This window comes from Acanthaster planci, linkage group LG03 (assembly GCF_054643075.1).
Source record: "Acanthaster planci isolate LZ-2023a linkage group LG03, COTS_SCS, whole genome shotgun sequence".
Classification (NCBI taxonomy): Eukaryota; Metazoa; Echinodermata; class Asteroidea; order Valvatida; family Acanthasteridae; genus Acanthaster; species Acanthaster planci.
In genome coordinates, this window is record NC_141779.1 from 24,408,833 (window position 1) to 24,430,237 (window position 21,405).

The 21,405-nt window shown below is 41.0% G+C and overlaps 2 protein-coding genes across 3 annotated transcripts; one reads left to right on the top strand and one right to left on the bottom strand.

The window, feature by feature from the left end:
- Positions 1 to 91: 91 nt before the first annotated feature.
- Positions 92 to 11,978, bottom strand: LOC110973107 (proliferation-associated protein 2G4-like). Its single transcript, XM_022223626.2, has 9 exons — positions 11,851 to 11,978; positions 9,343 to 9,471; positions 9,024 to 9,129; positions 8,373 to 8,535; positions 8,100 to 8,242; positions 4,384 to 4,593; positions 3,757 to 3,979; positions 2,690 to 2,743; positions 92 to 2,240 (listed from the first exon to the last, which is right to left on the bottom strand). Exons 1-9 carry the CDS (start codon positions 11,936 to 11,938, stop codon positions 2,163 to 2,165), a joined length of 1,194 nt encoding a protein of 397 aa, XP_022079318.2. The 5' UTR covers positions 11,939 to 11,978; the 3' UTR covers positions 92 to 2,162.
- Positions 11,979 to 15,343: 3,365 nt separating this feature from the next.
- Positions 15,344 to 21,344, top strand: LOC110991093 (carboxypeptidase D-like). 2 transcript variants are annotated; one of them, XM_087135076.1, is made up of 9 exons: positions 15,344 to 15,746; positions 16,364 to 16,562; positions 17,089 to 17,189; positions 17,614 to 17,786; positions 18,198 to 18,382; positions 18,549 to 18,737; positions 19,422 to 19,574; positions 19,904 to 20,052; positions 20,217 to 21,344. In XM_087135076.1, the coding sequence occupies exons 2-9, from the start codon at positions 16,385 to 16,387 to the stop codon at positions 20,460 to 20,462; spliced, it is 1,374 nt and encodes a 457-aa protein (XP_086991202.1). In that variant the 5' UTR covers positions 15,344 to 15,746; positions 16,364 to 16,384; the 3' UTR covers positions 20,463 to 21,344. The 2 variants fall into 2 exon arrangements, with proteins under 2 accessions (XP_086991202.1, XP_022111952.2); XM_022256260.2 differs by having other exon boundaries at positions 15,344 to 15,733.
- Positions 21,345 to 21,405: the final 61 nt, after the last annotated feature.

Here is a 21,405-nt window from a genome sequence, read left to right on the forward strand (position 1 = left end):
CCTCCTTCCCCACTCCCATTTCTGTGACTCGGGAGTTCCTGAAATCTACAACAGATTTTTTTTTTCAAAAAGTAAACTCACCTGTGAGGAATTCAAGAAAAGATTCTTTGTCTTTATTATGACCTGTCTCAAGAGAACATTTAAGAAACCCCACTACAGTCAGAGCATCCGAGGTATTTTGGCCAAGAAACTGAAAACCAGGAATTTAAGCCGCTAAAAATGTGACTACCAGTCATGGATGGACTGTGAAATCATTGCTGGTAGCAAACAGACCACGCTGCAAAAGCTATCTGCTTTGCGGTTTCTGAGGGTGACCCATAGACATTGTGGATAGAGACTGTCTTTAGGATAGGGCTGGCATTACCTGAACGCTAACGTCAAAAGAAATTTACATTGTATTTTGGATGAAGTGCACTTTGTGCTGGTGGCCCTTTTGTTTAATTGCCAGTTAAATCCAATTTCCAATTGCGACCTTTTTATATGTATTTGTTGGTGTGAGTCAAATCCAACAGTTGGAGGTAGATTTATTGGGTTCTGACCAACAATCACTCCAGTCAATTCAAATTGGCTCAGAATGAAAACTGCCTCGGAATTCTTTGAGGTCAGCCATTTCAGAAAAATTAATTTCTACATTAAAATTAGCTAACATGAGGATTACGCATCCATTATATTACTAACTTGAATTTACACTCGAAATGGGGTACAAAACTGAATCAGTTTGAATCCAGTCACAAATACTGCTTCAGAACAGAATATTCATGGCAAAGATACACAATGGTTTAGACAAAAATGGCCGTTAAGAATTCAATCAACCTTGTAATTCTAACTTCTTGAGTCATGAAAATCAGTTCCACACATGATTTGGTCACAAATTCACACCAGAAATATGTCAAAAACGGAAGCTTTTGCAAGCTGCACAAACATATTTTAAAAGGAGTCACAAGCTGATTCTGAAGGTAAATAAACGAAGATAAATGAAAAGATCCAAACAGAAATCTCCATCTGTCCTTTTAAGACAAACTGATAAATTGGGAAAAACAAGCTCCATTATAAAATCTGCCGCTTTAATTCTAACATTCCCAGATCCTGCTGAAAGGATATGGAGTGTAAGGAAAATAGTTGAGAAAAAAGCAAAATATCACAAGAGGGCGCCACATTCAAATATCTGTAATTCAATGGATGTTTAACAGCCAACAGAAACCAAACACTGTACACCCATGTTTGAATAAACTGGCTGTGGCTACAAGTAACATACATCCATAAGAAGTAGCCACAACCTCTAGGCAGTGGCTCCAATAGGCCCATGTATTATCACTACCCATAGCCACAACTTTCAAATATGACGACCAAACTGAACAAAAAGAATGTTAGAGCATCCTAAAGAGTCGACTTGGTGTAGATAGATGTTTTGAGTGGGCAAAGACTTTGCTTGCTCATGTACAAGTTGGAAAACAGAAATCCATACAACTCACAATAGTAGGGTTCTTATTCAATAAACTAAATCTGACATAGTTTTCATCTCATACCGTGGCCATCAATGGCACCGCTGTAAATGCTCCTAAGAGGCCAAACCAAAGTTGCCAAGCCAGAGCCAATTCCAAACCCCCCCCAAAAAAATGCTCAGACCCGATTTTGCTCAAATTGTAAACAAGGCTTACTTTGCCACAACTATTATGGCTCCTCTCCAAAAATAGATACTTGCTACTAAACAATCATTTGTATTCTTTTTAGATCAACGTGATCATTGAGAGTCAACTATTTTGGCCAGTTCACACTTAGAATGAATGTAAAATTCCGGGGGGGGGGGGGAAATCCCACTGGCATTGTTACATTGAAGAGTGAGACTGCCTCAATGAACACTCTGGAGAGTGCAACACATTTAAGAATGAGCTGGGACGCTGGTGTACCTCGAGACACAAAAACTGGAACCAAACTTTCTCGTACCCACCTAATCCCCCCAAAAGAATCCTTTTTTCCAAACGTTACAGCCGTTCGCTTCCCAAATTTTTTGCTTTCTCACGATTCCTCCTGTTGTCGTAAACTCACCACTCACCCCGTCTTCATAATCTCTGTAGTCCTTCTCCTGTTATGTGTGGGCATTATGTAAAGAGGTCCCCAAAGGGGGAGGAGCTAGGAGAGGGGGCAGGGGGAGGACGACTGGTTCACTTGCTCTCGTCAACGAGCTCCGGGGCCTCAGCGTCTTCGACTGCTTCAGCTGCATCTGCCGCTTTGCTGGCAGCCTGCGGCAAGAAAGAAATGAAAATGGGAAAATGAAGAAAGAAAGCAGAAGCAAGCCGATCACCATTGAGACACTCCTCATAGCATGTTGTATCATCTCCAATGCACGGTATACCCATCAAAGAAAAAACAGCTTGGTATTAGACGCTTGGATTGGGTCTCGTGCCAGTGTCTAAGTCAGTATTTCAACCTGGATGACCAAACTTCCTATGAACATGAAAAACAAGGGTGCTGAAGATGCAAATTTACAGTTTGATATCTATCTGCATAATGAATTCATAAATAATTATCTAAAATAGCCTGCAATACTGATGTCTATATGATGACGAACCCTGCTCTCTGATGAAATGGTTAAGGTTCAGAAGTCATTATTGAACTTCAGATCAGTCTGCATGAATTACGTTTGAGAGAACCAAACGTTCGACTTTTTCTCTGCAAGGGACATAAATACCTTCTTTCTCTTCTTCTTGGCTGCCTTGCGGTTGGCTGACAACTGCAACAATGCCTGAACAGAAAACAAACCTCAAAATATGATGTGACGATTTTGAAACTTCCAACATCAACCCTTTATCACCCCAAATCCATCCCAATTTAACAGCTGATCTCGCATGATTTTGTAGATTCACAGCTGTTGGAGCCTAACAAAAATTCCCACTGGGCAACAAAAGAGGGAGCCCTTTACCAAGCCACACATTTCACTTGACACACCCACAAGCTTCTTTGCATAAATCGGGAGCATATTTGCATGGGCACCAGGCAAACAACACCAACACTGTTCAAATGTCGCCCAATGTCGCTCTGTCACCAGTGAGGAACTTACAGAGCACGGGTTGGGCACATCCCTCATGCTGGACTAACCCAAACTCCCAATTAGGTTTTTCTCTAGGCACTCTGCTATATGCAACAGAATGCAACAAAATGGTGGCACTGCGCAATGAACAGCATTAACGCCAAGCTTGGCAACGTCAACTTACACAAAGTACTCTACTACTTACCTTTCCTATTACATGCAATGGTTAACAACTGTTGACCACTGTGATCTGGGATATGACGTCTTGAACACTCTAAGGTAGGCATGGTGCCCTCCGCCTCGGGCACTATGCGTACTTCAGCTTTTTAAAACGTCACATCCCACATCAGAGCAGTCAACAATATTTTGTCATATCTCTGTCTTCATGTTTTTCACTTACTTTTTTTCAGGGCAATTACGGAGGACAAAGGAATCTTTGGACAGCAGTGGATAGCAGTCCCTACACTTTTATCCAGCACACTGTACACTATGCTTGCTGATGTGATGTCAAATGGCGAGCGTGACGTGGTCATGTCGCCCCATCACATGATCATTCTCAGCCAATGCAAAAACAGTATTTAAGACACAGGTATGACAAAGCAAAACATCTTTTGACCAACGTTACAATCTGTTGCATTTGGCAAGGCTGACAAAAAGTTCGTTCGTTTAGCACCCTGTACTTTCCGTGGCTTTCCTAAAAGTTCCAATGAAGGCAAACACTGGCTGACCTTGATTTCAGGGTCTTTAACAGAGTATTGAGTCTTGTAGAACTCTGGGTGGTGAACCCCTTGGGTGATCCTGAGTGAACCGGTTGGCATGACCAGAACGGTGAACTTAAACTGTGCCACAAGCTCGCCCTCTTTCTCGTACAGGACAGGGTAGGGCTCCAATAATTTGTGGCTGGCGCACTCTACCACGCCCATTCGTGCTTTTCCTTCCTCCTCAAAAGCCCTGTGTCAGTCCAGAGAGAGAGAAAAAAAAGTGTCTATTACCCCTGATCAACAGGCCCATAAACATTGTTAACCATTCACAGAACATCTCAGCGTCCCAAAATGATGCTACTTTGTCTTACGCTCGGGACAGTTGAAGTAATATTTTGCACACAAGCCTCCAGCTGTAGGTGGAATCTCCCTTTGGGAAGGAGCTGAACTTTTCTTGGGTACTTTTTTTATCATGGTAGCGTACCTTGCCCAGGGACACAATAGTGACTTCATACTAGGCTCATATTCTGAAGATGGGAGAACTTCTCTGTGATCAAGTGGCATAGTTTTTCACACCCAATGAAGAACTGGTCAGTCTTGGTCTAAAAACCAAGCCAGTCACCAAACAACTACGACGATGGTGTGACCTCATACCTGAGAGTAAAAGGCATGGATTGGAATTTGCTCTCCACTTGACTGAAGAGCACCCTGGATGCTTTCATCTTGAGGTTATAGGCCGAGTCAGTCTTCTTGAATACGGTGGTACGCGTATCTCTCTCCTTGACTTTCCCTTCACCGGTCGTGACCAAGACGTCAATGGCATACACCTCATGAACTTCCACCTCAGAGACCTTGTGGTCTTTCCTTGTTGGGGGGGGGAACATCAGCAACATGAGGCAGGTTAAAGGTTTGGACCATCATCAAATTAAGGCAACGGTTGAAGGCTTAAGTAATGACATTATGAAACGAAGGCTTTAAATTTGTAATCAGTATTAATCAAAACCCTCAGAGCGAAACTGCATCTGCTGGGAGTTTATAAACCTGAGTAATAAAGCAAAGTACCACTTGGTTTCTGCTCTGTCAGCAAAGTCATTAGGAAATATAGCACTGGCCGATTCACTTTCTACACACAGAAATACTTCAATGGCATGGTTAATATCCTCAATCCTCTGAAATCCTCTGAGCTGTTTTGGAGAATGTGAATGAATGAGGATGACTGGCCCAAAAAAAGCCTGACTGACTGCAATGGAGGCATTGTGCCCAGCTCTTGGGTTAGACCTTGTTGTTTATGCTCAACCCTTAACATGCTACCATCCATATACACACGTATTCCAATGGTGCTGGGTTTCTATTGCAAGTACCCAAGCAATTGCTCACTGATGTTTTGTTTTTTTCATGGATGTTTTCTCTGTGATGGATACATTCTACGAGAAAATGCAAACAAAACTAATTGTTGAGGAGGAAATACCCCCGGTAACCTATCCATTGGTGCGTATATTTTTTATTCAAATTAGAAAGTTTATGAAATATGAAATCATTAAATGAAAATAGTTAATTTTTCTTCAAAGGGTCTGCTCAATCACTCCTGAAGTTTTTATTTGACATTTACTTAGAAACACTAATCTGCAACGAGAAATAAACACAACACAATTTTCAATCACTTTTTCAAAGGGACACTGAGGCTTCAAAACACTGAATAATTTGCATATAATTATTGGGCTTAAATATGTAATATCAATAAAAGAAATCACCCATTTCTTTTTTTTTTACAGCCTCACTTGAATTTACTTTTCTCATCTGTTGTGGGTACTTGTCCATGTATTTCAATCACACAAAACACGTAATCATGTCAACATTTCTGACAAATCAGGCCTCGGTCTTGGGGAAAAAAGGGGCAGGCCACTTTGGCCTTGCCTTCATGATGTTCATCAAATTTCAACAGGGCACCAGGCAAGCTCAAGGGGGCACCAAGGCCAATTATTTTGAAACCCTTGATTTACATTTTTGACAACCAGTCATGTCATGAGTAGGCCTATAAGCTATTCAGTTCTTGTACACCATGCCACCCCCCTTCAATAAAAGGCATTTATTATGCTGTTATTAATTTGCATTCCCTGTATTACATTGTAATGTTCATTTTTAATTAATTACAATTACCCGGATGATTTTTTCCTTCCAAATCCAGCCTCTGATTTAATGCTTGCTTAGGTTTTTTATCCCTTTCCCATTAGAATTCAAGGATTCCTAACCCGCTTAAACTAAGTTTAAAATATCATAAATAGTGTTTATCCTTTTATTTAAATGAAATGGGGATCCTTTTAAAATATTAACTTTTTGCTAAATGGTTATGGAAAACTCCGGTCAAGTTGACATCGTGCAACTCGTAAGTCTGCCTTTTGATAAAGTACCGATCGTGTGTTGATGCATTTCCATTGATTATTTTTAAGTGGGCCTTTATAAGCCGTTGTTTCGTTCCAGTCGGCATGTTCTCTCGGTTCCTTTTCCACAAAACCTAAAAAAAAAATCCTCGGTAAAAAGTGAGCTGTAAACAAACAATCGATTTCCGGAGCTTCGTTGTCGATACTGACGTGGAGTAGGCCTACATGTACATTGCATGCGCGCAAGTGCGACCACAAAGGAGTTTCCCCAATATTTTTAAGAATACCAGTACCCCCTCTAGTGCATGGGCATGCCCTCTGTCCCTTTTCGGGGTCGCCATATTGAATGAAGTTTTAATTGTGGCCGGCCCTAGATCCCGCGTGCACGCGCCGGTGCATGACATGTGATGTGCATGCTGGCATTATGTCAGTACAAACGGCATGCACGGGTCGTCCTCAGTACGGAGCGATGATCAAAATCGAGGAAAAACTTACCTGAATCGACAACTGATATAGAAATAAACCAGGGCGGATCAAAGCAATGAAACTGGTGCAATAAATTATATCGATGTTATTAAGGCAGAACGCCACGTAGAATGCCTACAGGATGGTTTTTGTGGCTGGTCCCCGTCTCTGGAACCAGCTTGAAGTTCATCTTAGAGAGTCTAGGAATGTCAAGAGTTTTAAGACCGGGCTGGAGACGCACCTTTTTAAACAAGCATTTTTAGTTTCTTAGTATCGATTTTAATTATGGTACATGTAGGTTATATTTATTTATTTATATTTTGATGTACAGTGCTTGGGAGCAGCTTGATGGATTAGTCGCTTTATAAATATCAATTATTATTATTATTAGTCACTATCGAGAGAATTGTCTGCAAAATGCCTTCACAGTCGGAATTTCTGAAGTCCAAGTCTCAAAAAATCTCCCGAAATGCGGCTGAAGCTTCCATTGTACACGCCTTTTTTTAGCGAACACTCGAACCTCGGGATGCACAGAATTTCAATCGAAAATTGCAGAAAATTTTGTCAAAAATGAACATGATTTTACTGTTGAGAAATGTTTGCCACATATTCACCTTTCAGAAAATACTTGAAGGTTCAGGGGTCAAAGGTTTGTTTCATTCATTCATTTATAAAGTACTGTTCTTGCGGGCAACTGTGGTCGCCGATAGCAGTGTGGGGAAAAAAGGGCCGGGCGCACTGGAGTCACCGATGGCTCATAAAGGGTTAACTGTGCATAAATTCAGCTCTTGGGTTAGACCTTTTTGTTTACACTTAACTGTGCATAAATTCAGGCCTATAGTAGCTGTCAAATCATCCAAACTGGTCAAGGATATTATTTGCTAATAGTACAAACAGATGCGACAGGAATGGCCCAAGGATCTAACAAGACCGAGGCAGTGGTCAAACTTTCTGGGAATATATTTTAGAAATATTGGAAGGAATTTAAAGGATGGGAGTGCATCCTAGTCAAATAGGCCAAGGGTGGTTGGGCTAATATCCATCTGACCTACCTTTACAATCTAACTCACGAAAAATGACAAGAAACTGCCGATATTTCTTTACTCTGTGACCCACTGACAAAAGTATCCTGACTGATCTGCTCAAAATCCGAGTCTGAGTCCTCCTAAAACACCACGTCGTTGCATCCCATTCACATTGTTTCAGGCCACTTTTAAAGCTTTACTTTCAGTTTGTATGAAAAACATGCACAGTTTGCAAACTCAACTCTTCGTTCTGATGCGTCACTCATCTCGGCACCCTTACAAAAATGGACATTATCTAGGTAAAAACGGCAGTTCCTCTTGATTTACATTGTGAAAGATTCTTACACAGGCCTTTGATTAAAAACAGATGGCTCTGGTGAATCCTTACTGGTTGGGAGACATCAATTTTATTCAAAATGGACAGCATAAAAGGACAAAATCTGAAATTTGTTTTCACCCTAACGGTATACAGGAGAGTTTTTACCACAGAGAGCAAACCTACCTTTGATCATCCGTTGGGTTTTGGATGATAGATTTCTCCCCATCGATGGTGTTTTGTTTCAGTTGATGGGACAGCATTCCCTGCACTGGCTTGCACTCAAACGACTCTGAAATCGTCTGGAATAGCTTGGTGATGTCATAATTCTGAAATGTTGGAACATTATATAGTATCAGTACAAGATTATAAAATATCTGTGTCACATTTACACTTGTCAAACACTACTCGGCAAGTTTCATCTGGTCGGAGGAAGGAAGACTTTTCAAAGTCTAGTACCTGTACTCCTGGCTTGATTTTTCTGAGGGCAGCTTCAGAGCAAGTGTGCGCCGCCTGTATGACATCGGCTTTCCTTCCTGTTACTTTGTTATCGGCTGAGGCACCGACGACAATCGTCTGAGCGACAACCGCGATGAAACCATCAATGTGCCCACCCATGTCACTACCAAGAAAAACATTGTGACAACATCATGTCATTGATTAAAAGAACCGACAGTGTGAATTTTTCTCCTATAGGAAATTTGTTATGAAAACTGCAAACAATGGCATATGGCACGATAACTTATGAAGCAAACATGACAAAAGCGGCAAAACTCTGTGCGTTTCAACAGATACCCCGATGTTTAGACTCACAAGTAAGTTTAAGACTGGCTTGATTTTTTCGGTACACTTTTTATATCACAGTGATTAACAGGCCAATGGATTCAGAGCTTTTAAGGGAAATACTAAGTAATTCTTAGTTTGCCCTGGTACACTCGTTTGCATTTTCGTCAGGATATGAGCTAATGATGAAGTTAATTTCAACCCAACACTTGAAAGGACTCAATCTATTCCTTTGAAATTTCAAAGACTAAAAAGAGTATTAACTGGTCAAAAAGATGAACCAATGAAGCTGTGATTTTGTAAAGAACTTTCTTTTACAGTGCTTACATCTTGACGACATCATCGTCTTTTAAGGTGATGTCAGGATCACTTCTGAGAGGTGAGAAATGGCAGACGCAGTTATTGATGGACAGGCAGGTGGGAAATGCGATACCTGTTAGAAAAACAATAGGACTGTAATTATCACGAATAGCGCTCAGGATCTGTAAGAGGGTAAAATAAAATTTTTATTCGGTGCCGTTTACTGCAGAGGCTTTAAATTTTCAACACGCTTCATGTATGCCTCATGAAAATTTATATCATGGGATACACAACTTTGTCTTGTTGATGAGTATTTGTCCAAGCCTGAGATAAGACAACCCCTGACCTTTCTTCAAATCCTTGATCTTCTTGAATATCTTGCTGGTCTCCTCTACGATAAAGCTGTCTCCAAGCTCACAAAGCGACCGCACAGTTTCCCCGGCAACAGCCTTCTCAACCACTTTCTTCAGTGCATCTATTGTAAAAGAAAAAAAGAGAGACAATTACTAACGCTTCAAACCAGAACCGATGATTTTCTGTTTTTGACAGAAAAAAATAGAAGCGAATGACAGAATGTCTTCTTTTACAGCACCCTCCGAAGATGTACTCGAGAGATAGAAAACACAAGAAATTAATGAAGTTTTCAACTCTGGTGTTATGTACTGAAATTCAGAACGCTCTCAAAATCATTCCCGATCAGAACACATTCGCAAACAAATTCAAACTGCTACATGTTTTTCAGTTTTCACTTTTCGTCCAACACCTACCTCTTGACATTTGCCAAGCATGTTCAACTTCGTTTTGAGGAGTGAACATCACTTAAAATGTCGGGGAAAAGTTCCATATATGGACGCCAGTAATTATTCCCTACATTGACCTATTAGCCATCAAAAAGGCATATATGTCCAGAAAAGTTCAATTTAGGGGGGAAAATACGAAGGCCTTCACTTAGAAAACACTTAAAATTTTCAGACCAGTCTCATAGGGTTTGTGCATGGGGTGGCAAGTGGCGTCCGTAAATGGAACTCTTTCCAAATGTTGGTTTTCCCTTGCTTGCATAGAATAATATCTATATTTCATGACATCTTTTGCTTTTTCTTCTTTCCTTTATTCTCTACCTTTCTCACCTCATCATAGGTCTAGCCACAAAACACACGTCTGTGGCACAAGGTATAAAGTCCGCAATGGTGGAAAACCACGGAGGTATAGTAGGAAGACAAGATTCCAAACAAAGTATTTTTGCCACATTTCATGGCTTTAAACAGTTATCACGGCCAGAAAGAGTTCCACAAATGAACATCACTTTATACCCTGTACTCAAACCCAACGAGACTGGTTTGAAAATGCTAACTACATGTATTTTCTAAACAAAAACTTCAGTATTTTTTCTGGTAAACCGTTTTAGTATCAGCTGGCTGATTTACCACTGCAGGGAAACATTTGTGATATCAATTTATGGACATGACGGATCTCTTAGTCTTACCTTATGGCCTTCATTGCTGTTAAATTATAAAAGTCTGACCATGGTTATAGGCCTATGCTCACCATGCTCACATTACATGTACATAGGCTAGGTGATATGGCCTACTTAGGCCATGTAAAAAAAAGTAGTTGGTTAGAATAAAAAACCACCTGCCCGGTTTTTTTTTAGACACACCGGTTAAACTGCTGTAAAAAAGGGCATGACAACATGTCAGAGTAGCCACCACACACAAACGATCTTTGGGACAAGGGCGTGCAGTTAGTTCATTGTAGCTGGCTATCGAGAAACCACACCAATTATTTCACGTAGGACTAACGTTCGTTGTACACGTACAGTGCATGTACATGTATTTTGCCTTCATGTTGACCGTTCCTTTGGAAACAAACTTGTCACCTTGATTCCTTCAGTCAATACTATATCATACAGTTCTCAGGATCAACCCCAGGGATGTAGCAGGACAGAGCATGGCCGTGTCCGATGCAAGGGCTATGTGCGAAAGCTAGGACTACTTTCCACAGCACGTCATTCGGAAGCAGCCATAGCTCCAGCACGCAGCCTTTCTTTCTACTCGGCCAAGTGCACAATGCATAGCTCATGTGCTTCGTCAAGGTACGCTTGGACATGGCGGACGATCGCGATCATTAAATTTTTTCAGCATTTTTCATGTCTTGATGTGGGCCTATGAATTAAACAAAATCAATTTGAAAAGGGCACGTGATTCACTTTATTGTATTATTATTTTCATCAATAAACTGCATCAATTGGAACTGAATCTCTTAAATGAGAAAGGAAGAGAAAAAAAAAAGAACAACCTCCTGCCCGCCCCTGAAAAATGAAAGGCCACGGATGCTAACCAACTGCATGTAATTTTTTTTACATGGCCTTAGCTTAAGGTAGGCATAATTAGTGATTGACCATATTGTGTTATATAGGCCTACTTCACCAGTGTTCACAACGTTTAGGCCACATTTGTTCTTCTTTTGGTTTTCACAAATTTCATGTTTTATATGTGGCTAAATGATAGGCCTAAGGCCTATCTAGTTTATTTAATGGCCAACAAGGTGTCTAAAATCTGCAGTGCATTGCAGACATTTTTTCAGTGCGCTAGTAGTCTTATTCCTCCATTGGTATTGCAACACGTATTGCAAGACTAAGTCAACAACCCAAGCAGTTCCGCATTGCCACATAGGCCACATGGCCCGTTTTAACACGCGTTTCAATGCAGGCTATTGTTCGGGAACTGCGAACAGCTTACGAACTCGTCCAGCTGTCATGAATTTCATGTCTTATTCTCATCAAATACCCTCCACACTAATCACACAGACCAACCAGAAAGTCGTCCCAATATTTTCTGAGCTGATTTCTACTCACTATTTACAATGTCGCCGATGGTTTTGTACTTGGTGACTACGATATCGTAAGCTGGAGTAAGCTCTTCTTCGGCCCCGCTGTCCGCCATGATTGAAAAATAAGTCTGTGTGATTTCATTACACACGTGTTTCCCAGAATGCAGCGGGGCTGAGGCAATGCGCGCGCGAAACTTGCACGGAGGGGGACGACCTGGAATCTCAGGTCTTATGCACGGGGCAAGCTGGGGGCTCAACACGACGGCTTGTGGGGGGGGGATCGATCACTAAGAAAAGGTTTCCAGGAGGGGGCTGATTCATATTGGACAGGTCTTCAGTTCTGTTTAATATTTTTGTATAATTACAATACAATAAATTCAAAGGAAAAGTAAGATTTTTATGAAGGCTAAGTAATATCATAGAGCTCTAAGGTAATAGTAAGTTAATTAATATATTTGATTTGATTTGATTTGATTTGATTTGATTTGATTTGATTTGATTTGATTTGATTTGATTTGATTTGATTTGATTTGATTTGATTTGATTTGATTTGATTTGATTTGATTTGATTTGATTTGATTTGATTTGATTTGATTTGATTTGATTTGATTTGATTTGATTTGATTTGATTTGATTTGATTTGATTTGATTTGATTTGCTTTGTTTTTATTTGATTTGTTTTGATTTGATTTGATTTGATTTGATTTGATTTGATTTGATTTGATTTGATTTGATTTGATTTGATTTGATTTGATTTGATTTGATTTGATTTGATTTGATTTGATTTGATTTGATTTGATTTGATTTGATTTGATTTGATTTGATTTGATTTGATTTGATTTGATTTGATTTGATTTGATTTGATTTGATTTGATTTGTGACGCTGATATAGGTTACGCTTTGAACCATTCTTTTAAAAGGTAATAGTATCAGTGGCGTTGTTAGGATTTTACTAGTGGGGGGCACAAGGGGACACCAGCTTTCAAGTGTGCTTTTTCGGGGGGAAGTACATGTATTTGTTAGCCTTGTCAGGAAAATTGCGCCCTCTCTCAGTCAAGCTCGCGGCTCTTGCGGAAATTAACAGGACATCGTACAATTCGTGAATTCCATTTAAGCATGCTTGATATGTTCCCCCCCCCCCCATGATCCCGGAAAACACTTCATGCGTGCTTACTTGATAAATTGAATCAATTGGCGGGGAGGGGGGTAAACGAAATATTCAAAAAAATTAAGGAAGGTCTGTCTTTTAAATTCTACGGTATGATATTTACCCAGGGTCCTAACTGTGACAATGGAAACATACTTTCCGCATGCAAGTAATCATCCCTTTTTCTTCTCACCATAACAGTGCCCCTTCATGACATTTCCAGAAATGTGAAGTGCAAACTAATGGAAGATATAGAGGGAACTAGGTATGCACGTATCTCATATTTTGTTCAAAATATGAACACTGTCAAAATTCTTCTAGAATTGTTACATACTATTCGGAAACGACTGTGAAGTGCCTGCGTTAAGGTCGCGTCACTATCACCACAATGAACACTCGCAACCAACATGGCTCTTTTCAGACGACGAGAGAGTGCTCCTGATCAAGGCGGATAACCCACTCGACCACCGAGGGTGTAGAGTCAGCTGCGGGTTGGTTGGAAACAAAACAAAATAAAACAAACACAAACAACAATAACAACAAAGACCCAAGCAAAAATGTTTTGAGAAGTGAACATCACTTAAAATGTCGGGGAAGAGTTCCATATACAGACGCCAGTAATTATTTCCTACATTGACCTATTAGCCATCAGAAAGACAAATATGTCAAGAAAAGTTCAATTTAGGAGGGAAAATACGAAGGCGTTCACTTAGAAAACACTTAGACATTTTCAGACCAGTCTCACAGGATTTGTGCATGGGGTGGCAAGTGGCGTCCGTAAATGGAACTCTTTCCAAATGTTGGTTTTCCCTTGCTTGCATAGAATAATATCTATATTTCATGACATCTTTTGCTTTTTCTTCTTTCCTTTATTCTCTACCTTTCTCACCTCATCATAGGTCTAGCCACAAAACACACGTCTGTGACACAAGGTATAAAGTCCGCAATGGTAGAAAACCACAGAGGTATAGTAGGAAGACAAGATTCCAAATAAAGTATTTTTGCCACATTTCATGGCTTTAAACAGTTATCATGGCCAGAAAGAGTTCCACACATGAACATCACTTTATACCCTGTACTCAAACCCAACGAGACTGGTTTGAAAATGCTAACTACATGTATTTTCTAAACAAAAACTTCAGTATTTTTTCTGGTAAACCGTTTTAGTATCAGCTGGCTGATTTACCACTGCAGGGAACCATTAGTGATGTCAATTTATGGACATGACGGATCTCTTCGTCTTAGTCTTAGGCCATGTAAAAAAAGGTAGTTGGTTAGAATAAAAAACCACCTGCCCGTTTTTTTTATTAGACACACCTGTTAAACCGCTGTAAAAAAGGGCGTGACAACATGTCAGAGTAGCCATCATACACAAACGATCTTTGTGCTATGCAGATCGCGCCACCTATCATTTTGATGCGAATGTTGTCACGAAAATGACGTCAAAAGACAAGGGACTGCAGTTAGTTCATTGTAGCTGGCTATCGAGAAACCACACCAATTATTTCACGTAGGACTAACGTTCGTTGTACACGTACAGTGCATGTACATGTATGTATGTATGTATGTATTTTGTCTTCATGTTGGCCGTTCCTTTGGAAACAACCTTGTAACCTTGATTCCTTTCGTTAATACTATATCATACAGTTCAAACAAACACAAACAACAATAACAACAAAGACCCAAGCAAAAATGAAAACTGTTGGTGCATTTTTTTAACGTGTTACGATGTAATAAGGGAATGTGTAGTGCACCCACCCAAGAGAGTTAATTTCCTTTCTGTGACGCCTCCCTTTTCATCCCAAAATAAATGAATAGATAAAGAAAGAAAGAAGGAAAGAAGAAAAAGAAGGAGGGAGAAGGAAAAAGAGGGGTAATACTGCCTGAAAACGCACCACAGAGCGTCTAGAATCCAAAATAAGGGAATTGCACTACGCGCCCGCGTTCATTTTACCATTGACAAAAATATACAATCAGTGCTCTTAATTTACCACCCCCCTTGGAAAACCGTAGATCATGCCCCCCGGGAAAATCCTGGATCCGCCCTGGTATGTCAACGTTTATTAATGACAACACTTTCATAAATTCTTCACGGAGTTTATTCTGAAGAAGGGTGTGGTTGAAGCCTGTTGACTGAGATCTATGCTGTGTCGCTGACAAATGCCACCCGTGGGCACAAAGCTCAGGCAAAATCTTCCGATCTTTAGCAATCCAGTCCTCATATAGGACATGACTCATGCAACAGTTGCATTAACTGCCTGGGCGCACATCCTCGAATAAAAACACTATTATTTTACGGAGCCTGTGGCTTCGGTTTGTGACTTCGTGTGTTATAACTTTCAATAATGAATGTGGAACACAATTGCGTTGAGGAAGCCAGACAAATCAGGAAGGACTGACACAGCCACGTCAGTCGAGGTCTGTATAGGAACAATTTCCGTCTGTTCCTAACAGCCATTTGCCCGGTAGTAATTAGTCTCAGGATCTAGGCCTGGTTGACCATTCGGAAATGTGTCATTTTTCGGCTCACTATTAATAACGTGCATGGGTCTAACCATCGCTGGCGCCCACAGTGCCTTGCCGTGGCAAGTGGTGTCTGGAACCAGCGAATCTTCCATTTCCTGCAAATTGTCACGCTGTTATTTCTATGGCTTAGGGTGGAAAAAATTATGAATGGGTTTTGAAGTGCACGTGAACTTGAGACGTGTATACCATCGGCATGAGGAAGAAGTCTAGATGGTCATCTCTGACACCCCTCAAAGTAAGTGGATTATGTAAGTATTTTTCTCAATTAGCGCCTTGACCCGGTCATAAATCCAAGTAACCATGATAAATTTTTCTTTGCTCTGGAAGTTTTTCGTGTACATTTGAACGCGCTGGATCTGCTTTCGTGATATAGCTTTAGGGACAGTGCCAGATCGGCCAATAACCTTTGCGATGTGTGTGTTTGGTGTGATGGGTGTTGGAAATAATCGACCACCCATCACCGTGAGCGTCATTCGACCATCTTGGACGAAATCTGCTATTTCGCCGCCATCAGTCAATCAACTTTCCTCTGTAATTCGATACTTTAACAGATTGCTTGGAAAGGTTGGACCTTTTTTATTTGCCCGACTATGATCTCCAGCCTTTAACTTGTTATGGTAGGCTCTGTATTTTGCCATCTTGGCAGCGGCGTAACTCTCAGGTAGGGCGTACGCCGCGTCACACACCGAAAGCATAATCCTTTGCTTGTGTGTCGGTTGTGTTAGTTTCAAGATTTCCAAGGAAGGGGGGGGTTAGGGGGAACTGCACGGGAGAACAAAAAGCTGCCGGTCCCCCGTTATGCCACTGCATTGCATTCAAACTGTTTAATGGTGTCGACAATTGTTTTTCCACTTTTTTCCTGTAGATTAATGAATGTAATTCCGTCATGACGTCAGGAAGGGCAGTTCACTTCCTTCTGTTCGTGATTTCATGTGGAGTTTGTGCCCTACCCATTGTCAAGTTTGAATACCACAACCATGCACAGCTGACGTCAGTGATGACGTCACTGACAAACATGTATCCAGATACTAGTCACATATACAGCATTGGAAAATCGGTTCAAGGTTTGAAAATTACAATTTTTACCAGTTATTATAAAGAAGTTTTTTAACTCTGTAATTTTTATGTTTTTTAATTTTTTATTAATGCCAAAGAATGGAGAAACTGCCAAATTGTTTACTTCTAAAGTTCTAAGATTGTCGCATGTAAAACATCCAAAGTTAGACATACGTGGTCTATGTATTCATGGAGAACTTGAACAGATGTCTGTGAGCAGATTGAAACTGGCTTCTTAAAATGGAATTAGATCATGTGATTTCTTAAGTTGTAATCAAATTAGGTTGTCTGTTCACTCCCCTCAATTTGAGCTTCAAAGGAATCCCGCACCGTATTTTTTTCATTATTAAAATTAACTGCATCCATGCATGCTGCGCAAAATGAAGAAAGCAGAGTAACAATGGGCTTTTGGGGATTGACGGATGTGTCCTTCCGCTCAGGAAACCGCGCCTTCCTCTGAGCAGTAAAATCTGTCTTGTAAACTCACGAGCGTGCTTCCGCAATTCCCGATAACTTCTCAATGCTTTACTATAGGGAGAGACTTGTGGGCAGTGGCCGTGGCGGGTAAGAAACCACACGGTCGCATCATAGGCAGACCGGAGGCCAAATACGTTGGTAATATGCACGGAAACGAGGTGAGACCAGTTTTTCAAATAAAAATTCTACATGCACTAGCCCTCATTAGGTCTTGATGTCAAACGTGGGTCACCTATGGTTGTAAACCAACAAGGGTCAATCTGATGATGTTGCTGAGCAGTAAAGATGTCATATTGAAATGGGGACTCTCTTTAAATCTACATGTTTTATCCCTCAAATCTACCCCTCTTTATTGTGAAAAATTGAAATAACACTGCGTTTATGCTTACGTGAAGTACTTATGACCCCTTAACCATTTGCTGTATATTCTTTTAACATTTCTAAATACTGATTGCACAGTAATGACGAAAGTAATGATGTGACGAGGGGAATGTTGCGTTGGTAACTGCTAATTGGGTCTATATTGACAACAGCCTTGATGACCACGCCGGATTCTTTTTTCCTTTACTGTTTCGCCTTCAGGCTGTTGGCAGGGAGGTTCTCCTTCATCTTATCGAATACCTCCTCAAGGAATATCGAGGTGGAAACCCACAGATAAGGAAACTGATGGACACCACCCGAATCCACATCATGCCCTCCATGAACCCAGACGGTTTCGAAGTGTCCAAACAAAGATGCAGGGGTGTTGATCTGAGGTAGCTTTTTCTGTCCAAATTGCCAAAGCGAACATAACAACTATATTCAGGCATGTTGAAGGGTTTCTTTTCTTGTTCTTTTTCTTCCGTTTTCTTTTTTTTTGAAAAAGATTCCCGTTCATAATAAAAAAAATGATTGAGATGCATGGTTTTCCCGCAAATTGAATTTACGTTCCACTTTGGATGTACTAGTGGGTCTGTGTCAGTGAATGAAGATATCTTTTCATTCTCGTAAGTTGGAATTTGTGACCATTCAGTTCTTCAGTTAGGAAAATATTTTCCAAGAAAATGGGTTTGAAAACTAGTTAGGAAAACGTTCAGGTGTTCGTGGGTGTCTGCGTTTGTTTAATTTGAAATACTATGGAAGGAGTCGGGTCAAGATTTTTGTTTTCTTCACCACTGCCTGTTCAGAGCCAACAGCAACGGGTACGATTTGAACCGCAATTTCCCAGACTACTTCGAGCCGACTGTCGACCCGATTCAGCCCGAAACGAAGGCCGTCGTCGATTGGATACACGGGAACAAGTTCGTTCTTTCAGCTAACTTCCACGGCGGGGCACTCGTGGCAAACTACCCCTACGACACGGGGCAACCTGGTGCGGTATAGGCGAGAGAGGAATTATTATGCTGAGATTTGGAAATTTTACTGTCTGATTTGTTGCCCCCCCCAACAGCTCCATATAAATATTGTTATTGAAACTGGTGATCATACAGCCTTGTTGGAAATTGATAAACAAGTTTATCTTTCATGGATATCAACAGGAACTGAACGGCCTATGGACACTGCGTATCACCAGAGTCCTGATGATGACGTGTTCCGATTCCTGGCCAAGACATATTCAAAGGCACATCCCAGGATGCATCTGGTTCAGGAGAACATCTGCAGCCCGAACACCGACACTGGATTCGTGGATGGGATTACCAACGGGGCAGACTGGTATTCAGTCGCAGGTGGGCATGTCCAAGGCAATTTTTTAAAATTGTATTTAGCTTCGTCTCAGTTTCGGCTTCTCACACAAGGTTTACTTTTTGAACTCGGATGCAATATTCTATAATCCACAATTTGGGTTCTTGTTAGAACGAATTATTTCCTGTGTTAGCTGGTATATCAGCTTTAGGATTGTATTCACGAAGCTGAAGTCTAAAACTGAACTGGAGACGAAGCCGAAGGTTAGAAACAAAGATCCCCGTTCTTGCAGGATATAGACAAGTTACGAACAGGAAGGTAATCAGCCCATCCGAACGCAGTGTGTGGTTAATTGGCTAAGGAAACGAATACCTCAAATTTTCCCATCTTCAGTCACAATTGTGCCAAAGTTTCAACTCCCTATTACTCCTGGCTTGGAGAGGAGAACTCCCTATTGCTCCTGGCTTGGAGAAGAGATTGTAGCGCTAGCGGAGTGGCTTTCTCAAGAAAGCGTATATATGTACAAGATTCTTGGCGCTGGTTGGCCTAATTGTTAACCAAAACAAAATTAACATTTTAAAGAATTATAAGATGCTTCTCAGTGTTCTAAACTAACTCACCATAATGCCCATCTCCCTATAGATGTAAATTAAATAATGTTCCAGAAAACCACCCCACCAAAAAAAATCAATCCTCCAATATTGAAAGTGGCGTCTTCCATCCTCTAGGTGGGATGCAAGACTTCAACTACATCTTCGGAGGTTGCATGGAAATCACCGTCGAGATGTCTTGCTGTAAATATCCGGCCGCGTCGGAGCTTCGGGCGTACTGGGAGGAGAATAGATCCCCGATGCTGGAATTCCTGAAACAGGCCAACAGAGGTAGGGCTAACGTCGACTGTTCAGAATTGGAAAACGCTCCCCACCGAAGGAATGAAAATCCAATTTTCCGAGTCTCACTCAGTCCAGAGTCTAAAAATTAACTTTTAACTTTTATTATTTTATTATTAACTTTTATTTGTTGTGAGAGAAATCACCTCTCTCCCCGTGAATCAAGGGGGAACACATGTATTTAAAAAAATTCAGGGCCTACTCAAACGCGTTTCAAGAAAGTTGTGTGTTAAACATGTAATACTGGTGCATGTACGTAGAAGGCTACGTGTACACGTAACGTGAAGTGTTTTAATTGAATGTTGTTTTATCTATTACAGGCGCGAAGGGCCAAGTTTTCAACACTGACAACCGACCGATAGAGGGCGCTAGTGTATCGATTGTCGAACTCAAGTCGCCCCATCCGCAGTTCACTACCTCTTTGGGAGAGTATTGGAAAATACTCCTCCCTGGTTCATACACGCTGCAAGTAAGTCGTGTGTCTAATGATCTCTTGAAGATGGAGCATAACCAGTTCAAAGATAGGCATGGCTAAACCAATCGATTTTACTGAACATCCAATCCATCGACCACCCCCAGTCTACAAAACAGGCATAGGCCTTAATAAAAACGTTTCTTCCCTCTTTAACACAGGTTTCTAAGTACGGATATGCCACCTCAAACCAAAAGTTCACAATTCATCACGACTCACCCGATCCCGTTGTTCTGAACATCTCTTTGTTCAGCGCGAACGTCAACCAACATGTAGAAAACGTCACCGATTGGACGCCCTCAACGGCTGTAGTTTGCAAACAGGCAAGGGAAACTGTGGTTGTCATGACAATGTTTTCGCTATTTATACAAGTTGGACTAGTGGGGTCTGTGTCAAGAGTGACATGAGTAAAAATTATACATGTTCACATATTGTCATCACGGTACCACTAACCTAAAAGAAACTTTACAAAAATCACCTCTTCAGTAGGCCTAGGCCTATCTCTTTGGCGTAGCTCCCTCGTTACAGTGACATCCTTGAAACTGAGACCACGCCCACTAAGACAATGGATACGTTGGAAATAAAAGTACTGTAGCTTTCGGCTACATAAATTGTCAATATCACGCACATAATAAGAAGAGCATTTATAAAACGCACAAATTCACCTGAGAAAAAGGCGTTCATGGCGGTACAAAAGTGAAAGTAAATTAATTGCAGTTAATATGTACAGGGAAAAAATATATATTTGCTTACAAGCTGGCGCCGAAAGCAAGGTTATAAAAGTATCTCTCGAGTTCTGTTATGAAAGAGCTGAGAGATGTGCTGGACTGCATGTTCAAGGGGAGACTACATGTATTTTTTATAGACGTGGGGCAGCGATACGGAATGATGTGTTTCCCAGGATTAGAACGATCTCGGTACTGCCGAAAGATGCTGGTTAGCAGACCAGAGACCTGAACGACCGGAATTGTATGGAGACAGGAGTGTGGGGGAGACGTGTTATGTAGTGAGCGATACGTTAGAAGCATTGGTTTGTACATGATTTTATAATTGATGGGAAGCTAGTGGAAGAGTGGCCATTATGTGTGAGAAGCGTTTGGTTCGTGTTATGAGGCATGCTGCACAATTTGGTTTATGCTGTAGTTGAGTCAACAGTTGTTGATGAATAGGCAAATTGCCCAAGTCGGCAGTCTTACGAAAGTCCCGATCGTCTCTAATGCATTTCCATCAGAATTTTTATTTCTAAGTCGGTTTGTACAAGTCGCCATATTGCAATTCGCGGCGTATTACTCTCGGGTCCCATTTCGCTCAAAGCCCCCCCCCCAAATCCTTTGACATCGACTTCTGCAA